A 13113-nucleotide genomic window follows, 5' to 3' on the forward strand; every position below is an offset into this window, starting at 1 on the left:
AGCCTCCCAAGTAGCTGGGACTACAGGCATGCGCCACCATGCCCGGCTAATTTTTTATATATATATCAGTTGGCCAATTAATTTCTTTCTATTTATAGTAGAGACGGGGTCTCGCTCAGGCTGGTTTTGAACTCCTGACCTTGAGCAATCCGCCCGCCTCGGCCTCCCAAGAGCTAGGATTACAGGCGTGAGCCACAGCGCCCGGCCTCCAGCTAATTTTTTATATATGTATTTTTAGTTGGTCAATTAGTTTCTTTCTATTTTTAGTAGAGACAGGGTCTCGCTCAGGTTGGTTTCCAACCCCTGACCTTGAGCGATCCACCCACCTCGTCCTCCCAGAATGCTTGGATTACAGGCGTGAGCCACCGCGCCCGGCCATATCAGTACTTTTCAAGGTTGAATCCACCCTAATTTCTTGCCCATGAAGCTCACCATATGATACTCTTTCACAAAGTCATCTCCATAGCAACCCTTCAAGGTACATACCGATATTGCTCCCATTTTATAGTGAAGAAACTGAGACCCAGGGAGAGGAAGTTATTTGCCCAAGGTCACTCAGCTAAAGATGATGGAACAAGCATCAAAAGCAGGCAGGCTGCCTCTAAAGCCCGGAGCTTTCCGCCACACTTCCACTGAATTTGTTTTCTATCCCTCTTTCCTCAAAAATAGTATTCCTCTTAGAGGATCGCTGGAGGCCAAGGGTTCCAGACCAGCCCGGGCAGCATAGCAAGACCCTGTCTCTACCAAAAAAAAAAAAAAAAAAAAATCAGAAAAATTAACCAGTAGCCTGCTCCTGTAGTCCCAGCTACTCAAGAAGCTGGGGCAGGAGGATCACTTGAGCCCAGGAGTTCGAGGCTGCAGTGAGCTATGATCACACCACTGCACTGCAGCTTGGGTGACAGAGAAAGACCCTCTCTCTTAAAAAAAAAAAAAAAGAAAAGAAAACATATATACATACATAGTGAGTGAGATGTGCACCATCTAGGGGATGGTCATGCTGGAAACTCAGACTTGTGGGGGGAGGGGGGGAAAGGGTATTTATTGAAACCTTAAAATTTGTACCCCCATAATATGCTGAAATAAAAAAAGGAAAAGAAAACAGTATCCCTCTTAAATTGCACACCCTCAACTCTTCAAATCAGTATGCAGTATTTCTCTTTTCATTATTAGTACAAGTCAGGGTTTTTTTTTCCCCCCCTAAAAGTAAATCCATTCTTTTCTTTATTTTTCTTTCTCTATTTCTGGCTTTAGAGAATGCAGGAGGAATTGCACGTGTTCCTCTCTGTCCCTCCTCGCAGCAGGACTAGCCAGGCAGTCCATGCAGTGTCAGCCACTGGGACTGTTCCTGCTTGACTGCAGCGCTGCATGGAGAAGGATTATCAGGCCCTGGCTGGGCTCAGGGGAAGAGTGCTGAGATCGACTGGCAATGCCTGCCCTGGGCTTAGGAGGGGGAAGAGGCAGTATGTGTGCCATGTATTTGCCATCCTGGCCTAGATAGCAGGAGAGACTGTTGCTGTCTGGCTGCAAGACAAAAGCCAAGCAAAGCTGAAGGGGTTGAGGAGTCACAAATGGGAAGGACAGCCCTGCACATGTTTTGAGTCAAAGACAAAGGCGGGGAGGTGGGGGCATTGTGCAGGGGTCGTGCGAGGTCCTCGGATGCTTTTCAGCCACCACTCTGCTCTGCTTTCAGTCATTCGACATCTGTGGCCGCGTGGGCGGAGTTAGGAAAGCCCTGAAGCTTCTCTGCACCTCTCAGGTGAGTTGGTGTTAAGTGGGCCCCACTGAGGTCACAGGGGCCCGGAGCTGGAAACGGCAGCAGCCTCTTCCTCCTGTGAGGGCACGGCTCCCACAAGGGTCCGCGGTGCGTTTGTGTCTCCCCTCCCTCAAACAGAACTACGGCGTCCGGGCCACGGGGCAGCAGTGCACAGAAGCCGGCGACATCTGTGCCATCTGCCAGGCGGAGTTCCGGGAACCTCTCATTCTCCTGTGCCAGGTGAGCAGGCTCGGGCCGGGCCGCTGGAGCCTGCAGCTGGGGGACAGCAGGCCCCTTCCCCATGACCAGCCCTCAGGGCCCTGGCATGGGTATTGGGGAGCAATCTGGCCAAGACTGGAGTCGGCCAGACGCAAGTTCAAATCTCAGCTCTGCGTCTTATTAGCTGGGTGGCCTCGGGCAGATCGCTTTACCTCTCTGAGCCTCGGTTTCATTGGTAAAATGTAGAAATGCCAAATTCACAGTAGTGCAGCATCAGAACATCCTGAGTGTGAATTTCAGCGGCTCTGTTTCTTTGAGACAGAGTCTCATTCTGTTGCCCGGGCTAGAATGCTGTGGCATCAGCCTAGAGCACAACAACCTCAAACTCCTGGGCTCAAGCGATCCTTCTGCCTAAGCCTCCCGAGTAGCTGGGACTACAGGCATGCACCACCATGCCCAGCTAATTTTTTCTATATATTTTTAGTTAGCCAATTAATTTCTGTCTTTTATTAGAGATGGGGTCTCCATCTTGCTCAGGCTGGTTTCAAACTCCTGACCTTGAGCGATCCTTCCCCCTGGGCCTCCCAGAGTGCTAGGATTGCAGGCGTGAGCCACCTCGCCTGGCCTCAGCAGCATTCTTGAGCCCCATGTGGGTCGCTGCATCTCCCTGAGTCATGATACCTACTTCCTAAAACTATCATTATAATTCAAGGAGATCAGCACTGGCAAGAACTAAATTTGAATTATTCAGACATAGAAGTTGCTGATATCATAATTATTATCAGCATAATTATTATTGCCACTTGTTTTTATTATTAGTCATAGGACACCAGCCCATCGTGGAAAATACCGGTCGGTCCCTTTTAACTCCCGAAATGCATCCCTCCTCCTCGTCCTCCTCCTGACATCAGGGTATAGGTGTCAATTCAGCAAATGCGTCTGGGGTCACAGCGTGGTGTCAGACACGGGGGAGGAGGCAGAGGGCACACAGATTCTGTCCCCTCCTCTGGAAGCTCACACTCTCCTTGGGGAGACAGGCCCGTACATAAATAACCATGAAACAAGGCAGGCGGTGATAAGTGCTGTATAAGAGAGATTCATGCAGTGTCCTGGGGGATTGGGGCAGAAAGCAGTGCCTTCCAGGGAGGCTTAAGCCTGGGGACCAGAAGGCGTGGAAAGGCCCCTGGGTGAGGGGACAGGAGGCAGGGTCCTTTTTAAAGCATCAGCAAATTTTTTTTTTTTTGCTATTTAGGGATTTTGCAGGGAGGGATTGTTTTTAATTTTATTTCTTTTAAAAATTGATAATATATTTGCATGAATCAAAATTCAAAAAGGAGATTAAGGAGACGTGATGACTAAATGCAGCATGGGACCTGGGCCGGATCCCAGAATAGGGAAAGGATGTTAATAGAAATCTAGTTTGATGAAATCAGAATAAAATCTGGAGTTTATCAATAGTAACATATCAGGGTGGGTTTCTTAACTTTGACAAGCGTGCCATGGCAATGCGAGATGATAACAGTAGCAGGACTTGAAACCCAGTGGAGGGTATATGGGGATTTTCTGTTCTATCTTTGTAACTTTTCTGTAAGCCTAAAATTATTCCAAAAGTTTATTTTAAAAAAAAAAGTTTTAAAGATATTAAAAGGAGGCCTGTCACTATGTGTGTGTGTGTTTACATCTTTTTAAATGTTTCTTTGTTTATTTATTTATTTGTAGAGACAGGGTCTTGTTCTGTCACCCAGGCTGGAGTGCAGTGGTACTCAGAGCTCACTGCAACCCTGAACTCCTGGGCTAAAGTGATCCTCCCGCCTTTTAGCCTCCTGAGTAGCTGGGGCTACAGGCACACACCACTGTGCCTGGCAAGTTTTTCTTATTTTTTGTAGAGATAAGGTCTTGCTATGTTGCCCAGGCTTTTCTTGAAGTCCTGGGCTCAAGTGATCCTCCTGCCTCGGTCTCCCAAAAGGCTAAGATTACAGGCATGAGACTCCACACCAGGCCACTTAAAAAAAAAAAAAAAAACATAAGTTGTACCCATGCTGCTTTTGCACCTTGGTTTTGAAGCTTGGAACTAACTATGTCTTAAGAGATTGCTCCTTGCCCTATTGTATAGCTGCATAACATGCTATTTTATGGATAGACCCCAAATTGTTTAACCATTCTACTGAGAGGCATTTAGTAGCTTATAATCTTACCACAAATAGGACTTTCACAAATGATCTGAAAAATGAGGAGATCAGTTGCACCTACCTGGGCCCATCATGTTGATTAAATAAGTTAATTCGAGTGAGGCCTTTAGAACTACACCTGGCACATGGTCAGGGGTCAATAAATATTAGCCCTTTTGGGCATGCGTTCCATTTCACACATGCACAAGCTCCTGGAAGGATAAATTCCTAGCGGTGGAATTACTAGGTCAGAGGGTACATAGTTTTGACAGATACTGCTAAATTGCCCTCCATAAAGAGTGTATCCACTTACGTTCCCAGTGCACAGTGTGACTTGGCCCCTCGCTCCCCCCCTCCACCTACACACGGCGTTATCAAGCCTCTTCTGAGCTTTGCCAATCTGACAGGTGACAAACACTATCTCAGCACAGTTTTAATTTGCATTTCCTTAATTATGAGCGTGGCTGAGCATCTTTTCATATGTTTCAGAGCCATCTGTATTTCCTTCTCGGTAGCAGGGAATGCTGGAACAAGATGTCAAGGTGAAAGTCTGGCAATCTTTGTAAGCCTCAGTCTGCTTGTCTCTCTTCCGTCCTTCTCCTGATACCGCTACGTCTTCCCAAAGCTGCATTGGAAATTCTTGGGAGGGGCCGGGCAAGACACCGTTGTCCCAGATCTCAGAGTAATGGCCGTGCCCGGTGCTGGGTGAAGGCCAGAAACGTGAGCAGGCTGAGCACATACCTCAGTCTTGCTCTGCTGCTCCGATCTGGGTCGGGAAGGGCAGAGATGGCTTGCACAGGTGAAAGGGCCTTGCCGATTCCTAAATGCATGGAATGAATGAACGAATGAATGAATGACTCAGCTTTAATGTTGCTTCCTCCATGAAGACTTCCCTGACTCTGAATCCCCAGAGTAGCTGTGTTTCTAGCTATGTGCTCTCTTAGATCCCGGTGGTTTTCCTTCATAGTACTTATTCCAGTTGTTAGTTGGATAGTTCGTTGGGTTGGGTTGGGTTGGGTTGGGTTGGGTTGGGTGTGTCTCCCCTCTGCCTAATTACAAGCATTGAGAATGGAGACCATGTCCATCTTGCTTAACAGCAGAGCCACAGTATTGGCTCAGTGAATATTGGACAGATGGATGGATGGAATGGCTGGTGGGTAGATGAATAGGATAGAAGTGGATGGAATGGATGGAGGAATGGATGGATGAATGGACAATGCCCAGGTAGAGGAGTGGGTGGGTGAATGCAAAAGTAGGTGGATAACAGTATCAATGGGGTAGGTGACTGTGTAGATGGCCAAGACAGATGAGTGGGTGGATGGATGGATGGATGATGGATGGACGGACAGATGGACAGTGGGGTGGATGGACAGATGGGTGGGAACATGGACAGACAGGTAGGTGAGTGAGTAGATAGATGGGTGGGTGGGTGGGTAGTTGGGTGACTATATGAACTAACAGAAGGACAAATGGATGAGTGGGTGCTTGAAGAGCCCACTCGGCTAAACCAACATCCTGTCTCCCCTTCAAAGGGGAGACATCACAAAGCAGAGGAGGTGTGGCTTCCTGGCTGCATCTTCCAGAAGGAATAGGCAGCCACCCAGCTGACAGCGTGGAGAAAGGGCATCCCGGGCAGATATTGATGCCTATGTAAAGGCTGTGAATAAGCCTTGCGTTGAAGGTCACGTGGCATGTCAGTGACATCGAGTACCCTGGGATGGTGAGGCTGAAGTAGGAGAAGGGCTGTCACAGAAGGCCTTGGGTGCCGTGGCAGGAATCTGCAGAAGGTGCTAGGCTTGCTGACGCCTGGGCCCTGCCCTTCAGACCATGGCGAGCATCCGTATGGCCTTCAAGGCTCTGTGTGAATGGACCTCCTCTCCCCACTCGCCTCACCCCAGCCACACCAGCTGTCCTCCAGTGCCTCAAACGCCTTCAGCCTGGAACGTTCTATCTCCACCCCCTTCTCTTCACCCAGCTAACTGCTAAATGTCCTTCAGGGCTCCACTCATATGTCCCTTCCTCCAGGAAGCCTTCCTTGACTACCCCCTCTCCTGGGATCAGACTGGTCCCTCTGTTACACACCCCCCATAGCACTGTGGAACTCTCCTTCAGAGCACTGTCTATAATTAGGCACCTACTGTACACCATGTTAGGAACGAATGGGTTTGTAAGAAGCTTACAGCCCATTGTGAAGAGACAGATAATATTAAAGGATAAACAGGCATGAGATAATACCTGTCACTGTCATAATAGCTGACACCTGTACAGCACCTACTATGTGCCAGGCGTTATTCCAAGTGCCGCCTTTTCTTTATTTTTTTACTTCTCAAAAAACATTTTGTTTAGATTTTTATATTATCATTTTCCTCAAACTTTTTATTTTGAAGAATTTCAAGCCTACAGAAAAGTTAAAGGATAGTAGGGTAAACGCCCTTCTATTCTTCACCTAGATTTACTAATCATTAACATTTTACCACTTTTGCCTTTTCTTGATAAAAACTTTTTCCCCTAGACTAGTTGAGAGTAAGTTGCAGACATTGCAGTTTGTTACCTGCAGATACTTCAGTGTGCATGTCCTAGGAACAAGGACATACTCTCCCATGATCACAATTCCCCTAGCACGCCCAGGAAATTTAAGATTGATTTAAAATATTATCTAATATGTGGAACATACTCAGATTACTCCGTTGGCCTTCAAAATGTCCTTTATAGCTGGGGTTTTTCCTCCCATCCTGGACCTAGTCAAGATTTGTGTGCTGCATTTGGTTATCATGTCTAAGTGCTTGTAACACGTTAGTTAATCTCCCAACGAGGGGTGTATTGTCCCCATTTTACAGATGAGGAAACTGAGGCACAGGGAGGTTAAGTTGCTTGTCCAGGTTATACAGAGAATGGTGGAAGCTGTTGGTCTTTCTAATGTCCCTGCCTTTTTCTTGGCCCCCATGTTCTGTTCTTAATCCAGCAGGCAAAGGGATCATATGAAACTGCAGATCATATCAGGTCACTCCTGTGCTCAAAGCCCTGCCATGGCTCCCTACTTCTCTCAGAATAAAACCTGAAGTCCTCACAAGGCCCATATCCCCCCATGGCTTCTCTGTCCTCTTTTCCCTTCCCCATCCCCTGATTCTTCACACTCCGCTGCTGCTCCTCCAGCACATTCCAGCCACAGGGCCTTTGCACGCACTGTCCCCGCTGCCAAGAGCCTTATTCCCCTAGATACCACCACCAGGGCTCCCTCCTCACTTTCCTGCAAGTTTTACCCAAATGTCAGCATCGCAACCCTCCCAAGCACTCCCCACTCCTCCCCCTCTGCTGTTCCATCTTGGCGCGTAGCTGCCACTAGACTAGGTATTTTGGAGATTCAGGTTGCCACCTGCCCCCTGCTGCCCGGGTGCAAGCTCCACAAGGGCAGGGGTCGTGTGGCTTGTCCACTGCCATGTCCCGGCTCCACGGACCCAGGCGGAGTCCTGAGTCAGGCTGTTTGCTGTCCCACAGCACGTGTTCTGCGAAGAGTGCCTCTGCCTATGGCTGGACCGCGAGCGCACCTGCCCGCTCTGCCGCTCCGTCGCTGCGGACACCCTGCGCTGCTGGAAGGACGGCGCCACCTCGGCTCACTTCCAGGTGTATTAGGGCCAAACGCTGAGGACAGACGCCAGAGGGTCAGGGGGCTTCCTGGAACTCACATCCTGCCTCCTGCCTTCCACCGCCGCTGACCCCAAAGCCTGGGCCTGGCCTGGCCTGGCCACCTTGTCCTTCCTCCCCTGTGTGCAGCAAGGTGCGAGCGTCCTTTCCCTGCGCGTGGGAAAGCCCTCCCAACTTGGACGTGGGCCCCTGCGCGTGGGAAAGCCCTCCCAACTCAGACGCCAGCCCCGCCCAGGTAGGTCTTCCGTCCCCCTCCAGCTTGAGGACCTGGTACTACGTGAAGTCCCCTCCTGTTGGTCATTTTAACCTAGTACCTAGCCCTGGACGCTGCAGCCCGGGGAGGAGGTGTGAGATCGCAGCGTCCCTGCGGTGCCAGGCAGATTAGAATCACCGTGACATACGCTCAAAACGCAGGTGCTGGCCCCGCGGTATACCTGCGATGACTTGGCGTCCCACACGCTTAGTGTGCACCAGGCACAGCATTCAGCGTCCTGTTTGGGTCCCCTCCCATCCTCCCACCCCGCGATGGAGGTGCTGCTGGCTTCCCCATTGCACAGGTGTGGTCACTCTCCCAGCGTCACCCAGCTGGCAACGGTGGACCGAGCTTCCAACACAGGCCTGGTCCCGCTTCAGAGCTCGAGCTCTTTTTTTTATTTTTATTTTCTAAGAGACAGGGGCTCGCTGTGTTGCCCAAGCTGGATTCGAACTCCCGGGCTCAAGCGGTCCTCCTGCCGTGGCCTGCCGAGTAGCTGGGGCTACAGGCACACTCCAGTGCGCCTGGCAGAGCCTGCGCTTTTGACCACCGTGCCGGCCTGCTGTCACTGTGCTGACGGTCCAGGCGTGGGGCCCGGCACACAAGGTGACTTTGACGCCCGTGCCTGGTCAGGGGCGAGTGGCCCAGGTGCGCGGCGTGTCCGATCCGGCTGTGCTGGGAGCGCGGGCAGCGATCGCCAGCTCCTGGAACGGACTTGTGGCTGGGCTCGCAGAAAAACCTGGCCTTCAGACGGCTGGTTTCCTGGGTTTGGGCTGGGGTGCTCGGTGCCATTTCGGTGTCGAGAAAGGCCAGCTTCGGCCCAGATGTGGGTGCCACTTGCTCTGCCATCTTTCTATCGTCCCTCCCTCCATTCTGAGTCCTGCTGGCGGCTCCTGTGGACATCGCCGTCTGCCCCGGTAGCCGTCAGAGCAAAAGGGACCATGCATGTTGTAGATTCTTCCACGAGCCAGGGCGTAGAGAGCCGTAGCGACCCGCGTTTCCATGATCTCTGTGGCAAACCTACTTCTCCACCTGTGAAGCTCTCCCTGTTGCAAAATCTGGGATGACATGATTCAAGGGATCACACTGAAGCCACCAGAATCTTGCCTGCCACATCCCTGTCCCCAGTGTGTTCTTGTTGTCAGCCCCAGCACAATAGGCTGGCGTCAGCAGCGGCGAGGAGAGAGCAGGCTGTGTGGCTAGCGACCAGATTAGCACGCAAGCTCCGGGAGCATTGGGGTGGCCTCTCTGGCCCCTCGTTCGCAGCCAGCATCAACACGCCCCTCCCCCTCATCGATTCGGGCCCCTCGTCCCCCTGCGCCGCCAAGCCAGGACTCTTTCCTTTGCTTGGCATCCCTGGCTCTCTCCTGGTGGCCAGCTAGACAGCTCTTCCAGGGCAATGTGGCATCTTTCGAGCTCTGTTACTATGGCAATGGCCGTGATGTTACAATCCCACTTGTCTGGATAATCAAGCAGGACGGCGGAGCGGAGGGAAGCGGGGCCAGGTGGACGCGGCTGCTCTGTGTTCTCCCCGGCTCGAGGAGGAACCTGAGGGAGGCAATGGGAACTTCTGCAACTGGTTTTTATCAGAAGGAGCAGCCCACCTGCAGACGCCGTCGAGGAGGCAGGCACAAGAAACTGGAGCTGGAGACGCGGATCAAAGCGCACGTGTGTGGTGGAGCAGCTAGAGCCATCCGTTGGGAGGCAGACCTGGAATTCTGATTCCAAACTCTGCATCACTTTGGGAAGTCATTTCACCTCCCCGGTAGCCACCTCCAGGGTGGCAAAACCTAGTATATAATCTGCAGGAACCAAGGAAACTAACAACGTAGGATGGCGGTGAATATGCTAATGGTTTTTCCAAGCCACTCCTTCCCCCCCTCCCCAAAAAAAAATTCTCTAGCATTCTGCAAATAATGAGCCACTTCTCTGATACTATAAAGAATGTCACAGGTAGGGGACAATCTGGGGCAGGTGGGATGGTTGAGTTTAGGATTTTATTTATTCATGCCTTACCCTCTGGGGGAATGGTTTTCTCCTAGGTGGGAGGATTTAACTTCTGCCTCGGGGGGGCAACAGTGGCTCATGCAGAGTTTTCCCAGCACCAGGCTGTGTGATTTCCCCAACACGTGAACGCAGCCAGGAGTCCCCACTGGAAAAGAACAATGCCATTTCATAAACAAGACTCATGTAGTATGGGTTCAGAGCAGCCCGATCTACATATTTTATGGTGCACTCACTCAAGTTCCACAGAGTCCTTAGAAATGGTCCTCTTAATGTAAAAGACCTTGAGAATAATGTAAGGAAATAATCGAGGCAAGCTTTGGACCTGGATGTAATAGTTTCATCACCTCCAAAAGAGAGGTGCCTTAAGGGGACCCTCAGGCTGCTATGACTCGAAACCGGAAGGAGGAAACGGTAAAGCAAGTTCTGGAATCTCAGTACTTTTGCTCTGGGGCAAACAGCTGCCTTCGGTGTTTTTATGTCTCCTTAAGTCCCCTTCTGCCAATAAATCTCATCTGTTGATGCAACTTGTATTTGTGGTCTTGAGTTTCCTTCCCACTCTTGGAGCCAAGTGGAACTATTTTAGATGAGATGAGAAGCAGCACTTTGCGGAGTGGGTGGTTATCGCACGTTGGTTTGTGCTAAAGCTGAGCCCGCGGGGGCGCACGTGATTTATTTGTAAATGCTCACATGAAAACCCGGTAAGGGAATAATGAGTGAAACAGAACAGGGAAGGGGAGGACGCCAAGCTCGTGGGCGACGTCTGGTGAAGTCCCAGGCTCAGCCCCATCCCCAGCGAGCTCTGGAGTGTACGTGGCAGCTCAGAGCGTGTTGCACTGGGAGCATTTTGTACTCACAAAGACACACCAGCCTCGCCTTGGCTCTGGGCTGCCGGGGGGACTTCCCAGGCACTTCATGCCGTGCCCTAGGGAGGCTCCAGTGGCTGAGGACAAGCCGCTGAAGGTCTCAGGGACCAGCAAAGCACACGGAGCTGCAGGATGGGAACACAGACCTGGCAAAAGGGACTGTAAAGGTGCTTACCGCAGGCCCGGCGTGGTGGCTCATGCCTGTAATCCTAGCACTCTGGGAGGCCGAGGCGGGCGGATTGCTCGAGGTCAGGAGTTCAAAACCAGCCTGAGCAAGAGCGAGACTCCATCTCTACTATAAATAGAAAGAAATTAATTGGCCAACTAATATATAGAGAAAAAACTAGCCAGGCATGGTGGCGCATGCCTGTAGTCCCAGCTACTCGGGAGGCTGAGGCAGGAGGATTGCTTGAGCCCAGGAGATTGAGGTTGCTGTGAGCTAGGCTGACGCCACGGCACTCACTCTAGCCTGGGCAACAAAGTGAGATTCTGTTTCAAAAAAAAAAAAAGGTGCTTATCGCAGAGTATTAACTATAGGTTGTGTGGAGCCAGAACATGTAGGCTGATTCAAGAAAGGTTTGCCTGATTATGGTAGAGATTCAAATGTAAATTAATAGTGTTAGGTGACAATTTCATGCCTCCCAGGGCAACGTGATGACACCAGCCATGAATACATCATCAGGCAGACCTTTTTGGTTGCCGTTGTTAGAAAACCAATTCAAATATGGCTGAAACAAACAAAAAAAAATGACTTTATTTGGTTCATGGAACAGTATGAGCGTCAGGTACAGAATAGTGTCTTTCCATCCTGCAGTTGTTTTCCTTGGAGACAGTTTGATTTTCAGGCAGTTGGGTCTCATGTGGTGATGAGATGACCCCCGGTATCTCTGGGTTTATATTCTATCAGCTTATCAAGGCCAGCAAAGAGAGCTTCTGCATTCCAGAAAGTTCCAGCAGGCGTCCTGAGACTATCATTTGTCTCCAAGCCAGTTGCTCTAGCCTGTGGGATGTGGGACACTGGCCAGACCTGGGTCAGGTGTCAAGCCCTGGAGGTAGGGATGGAGGTGGTGGGGAGGATGGATCAGCCCTTTTGAGTCACCGGGACTGAAAGTAGAGAAGGGGTGTGTGCCTAAAGGAAAAGAGGAGGTCTACTATCTAAAACACCAACCTGTGCACAACCCACCATTCTCAGGAAGAGACTAGAACCTGGTGTCTTGGTATGTCTCAGACCAAGTAGATGCAGAGTGGCCCGTTTGCCCATTGTTGGAGACATGAAACTGTCGGTTTATTAGCTTATCCACATAATGCCTACTGGGCAAGTTCCCCAAACCTGTTGCCCAACCCCCGGGTATGGTTTAGGCCAGTCCTTCCCTTAGGGGAGATTCTAAGGAATTAGAGGAGGGAAGGAGGTGTGTGGCCTTCTGCCCCAGGGAAGGTTGGGGTGTGCAGGGTCCAGGGGCAGGGAGTCTCCTTCCACTGTGCACCCGGATACTTCCATAATTTTTGAGGACCAGCCTTCCAAAAAGGAAATGAAAACGCAAAGACCTTTGGCTAGAAGTGCACAACCAAGTTTTTAATAAAGTCATTACAAATATGTACAAAGCGTCTCCAAGGTATGAAATTCCTCTTACAAAAGAGCACAACAAACCAACAATGTCAGAACCCAGAACGGAATGTCCCTAAGCTCGTTGCCTCTCTGGCTAGGCCAGGGGCATCCTAGAGGTTCCAGAAACCCCCACAGCCATCCCTGCCACGCACACAGGCTCCTTGGCGCTTAGAATGCTAAAGACTTGGGGAAGGGGGGACATGGGGGTTCAGGTAGAGGAAGGAGGTGAGAAAACCTTCCCACATCCTAGCAAATAAGTCGGACAGGCTCTGTTTGCAAACCAGGCCTTATAGAAACCAGGAACACGGGAGGGAATGAATACATACAGTCCCCAAGGGAACCATCCACCCTGCTGTAGAGTGTCCCCAAGTGTGACACTCTTCCCAGGCTCCCTGCTGGGCCACATGCGGGTGTCTGCCCTTGAGTAGCAGTGCCGTGGGACCCCCGAGGGCAGGGATCCAGGATAGCAGAGCAGACCTCATGATCTTGGGGCCTCCGAGACTCAAGTTCAAATCTTGGCTCAGCCACTCACTATGTGGGTGGCCTTCAGCTACCTTGCTCAGTCTCTCTGAGCCTCCGCTTCCTCAGCTGTCAAATGGGAG

The 13113-nt window shown here is 50.9% G+C and overlaps 1 protein-coding gene across 3 annotated transcripts in view; it reads left to right on the forward strand.

Annotated features, from left to right (window-relative positions):
* Window positions 1-10566, forward strand: part of RNFT2 (ring finger protein, transmembrane 2) — a 59466-nt gene extending 48900 nt beyond the window's left edge. For all 3 annotated transcript variants that reach the window (XM_075996603.1, XM_075996605.1, XM_075996604.1), the window contains exons 9-11: window positions 1691-1756; window positions 1892-1993; window positions 7636-10566. In XM_075996603.1, the coding sequence (XP_075852718.1) occupies window positions 1691-1756; window positions 1892-1993; window positions 7636-7770 (303 nt within the window). In that variant the 3' untranslated portion in view covers window positions 7771-10566. The remainder of the gene's footprint in view (window positions 1-1690; window positions 1757-1891; window positions 1994-7635) is intronic.
* The last annotated feature ends 2547 nt before the right edge of the window (window positions 10567-13113 follow it).

This window comes from Microcebus murinus, chromosome 22 (genome assembly GCF_040939455.1).
Source record: "Microcebus murinus isolate Inina chromosome 22, M.murinus_Inina_mat1.0, whole genome shotgun sequence".
Taxonomy (NCBI): Eukaryota; Metazoa; Chordata; class Mammalia; order Primates; family Cheirogaleidae; genus Microcebus; species Microcebus murinus.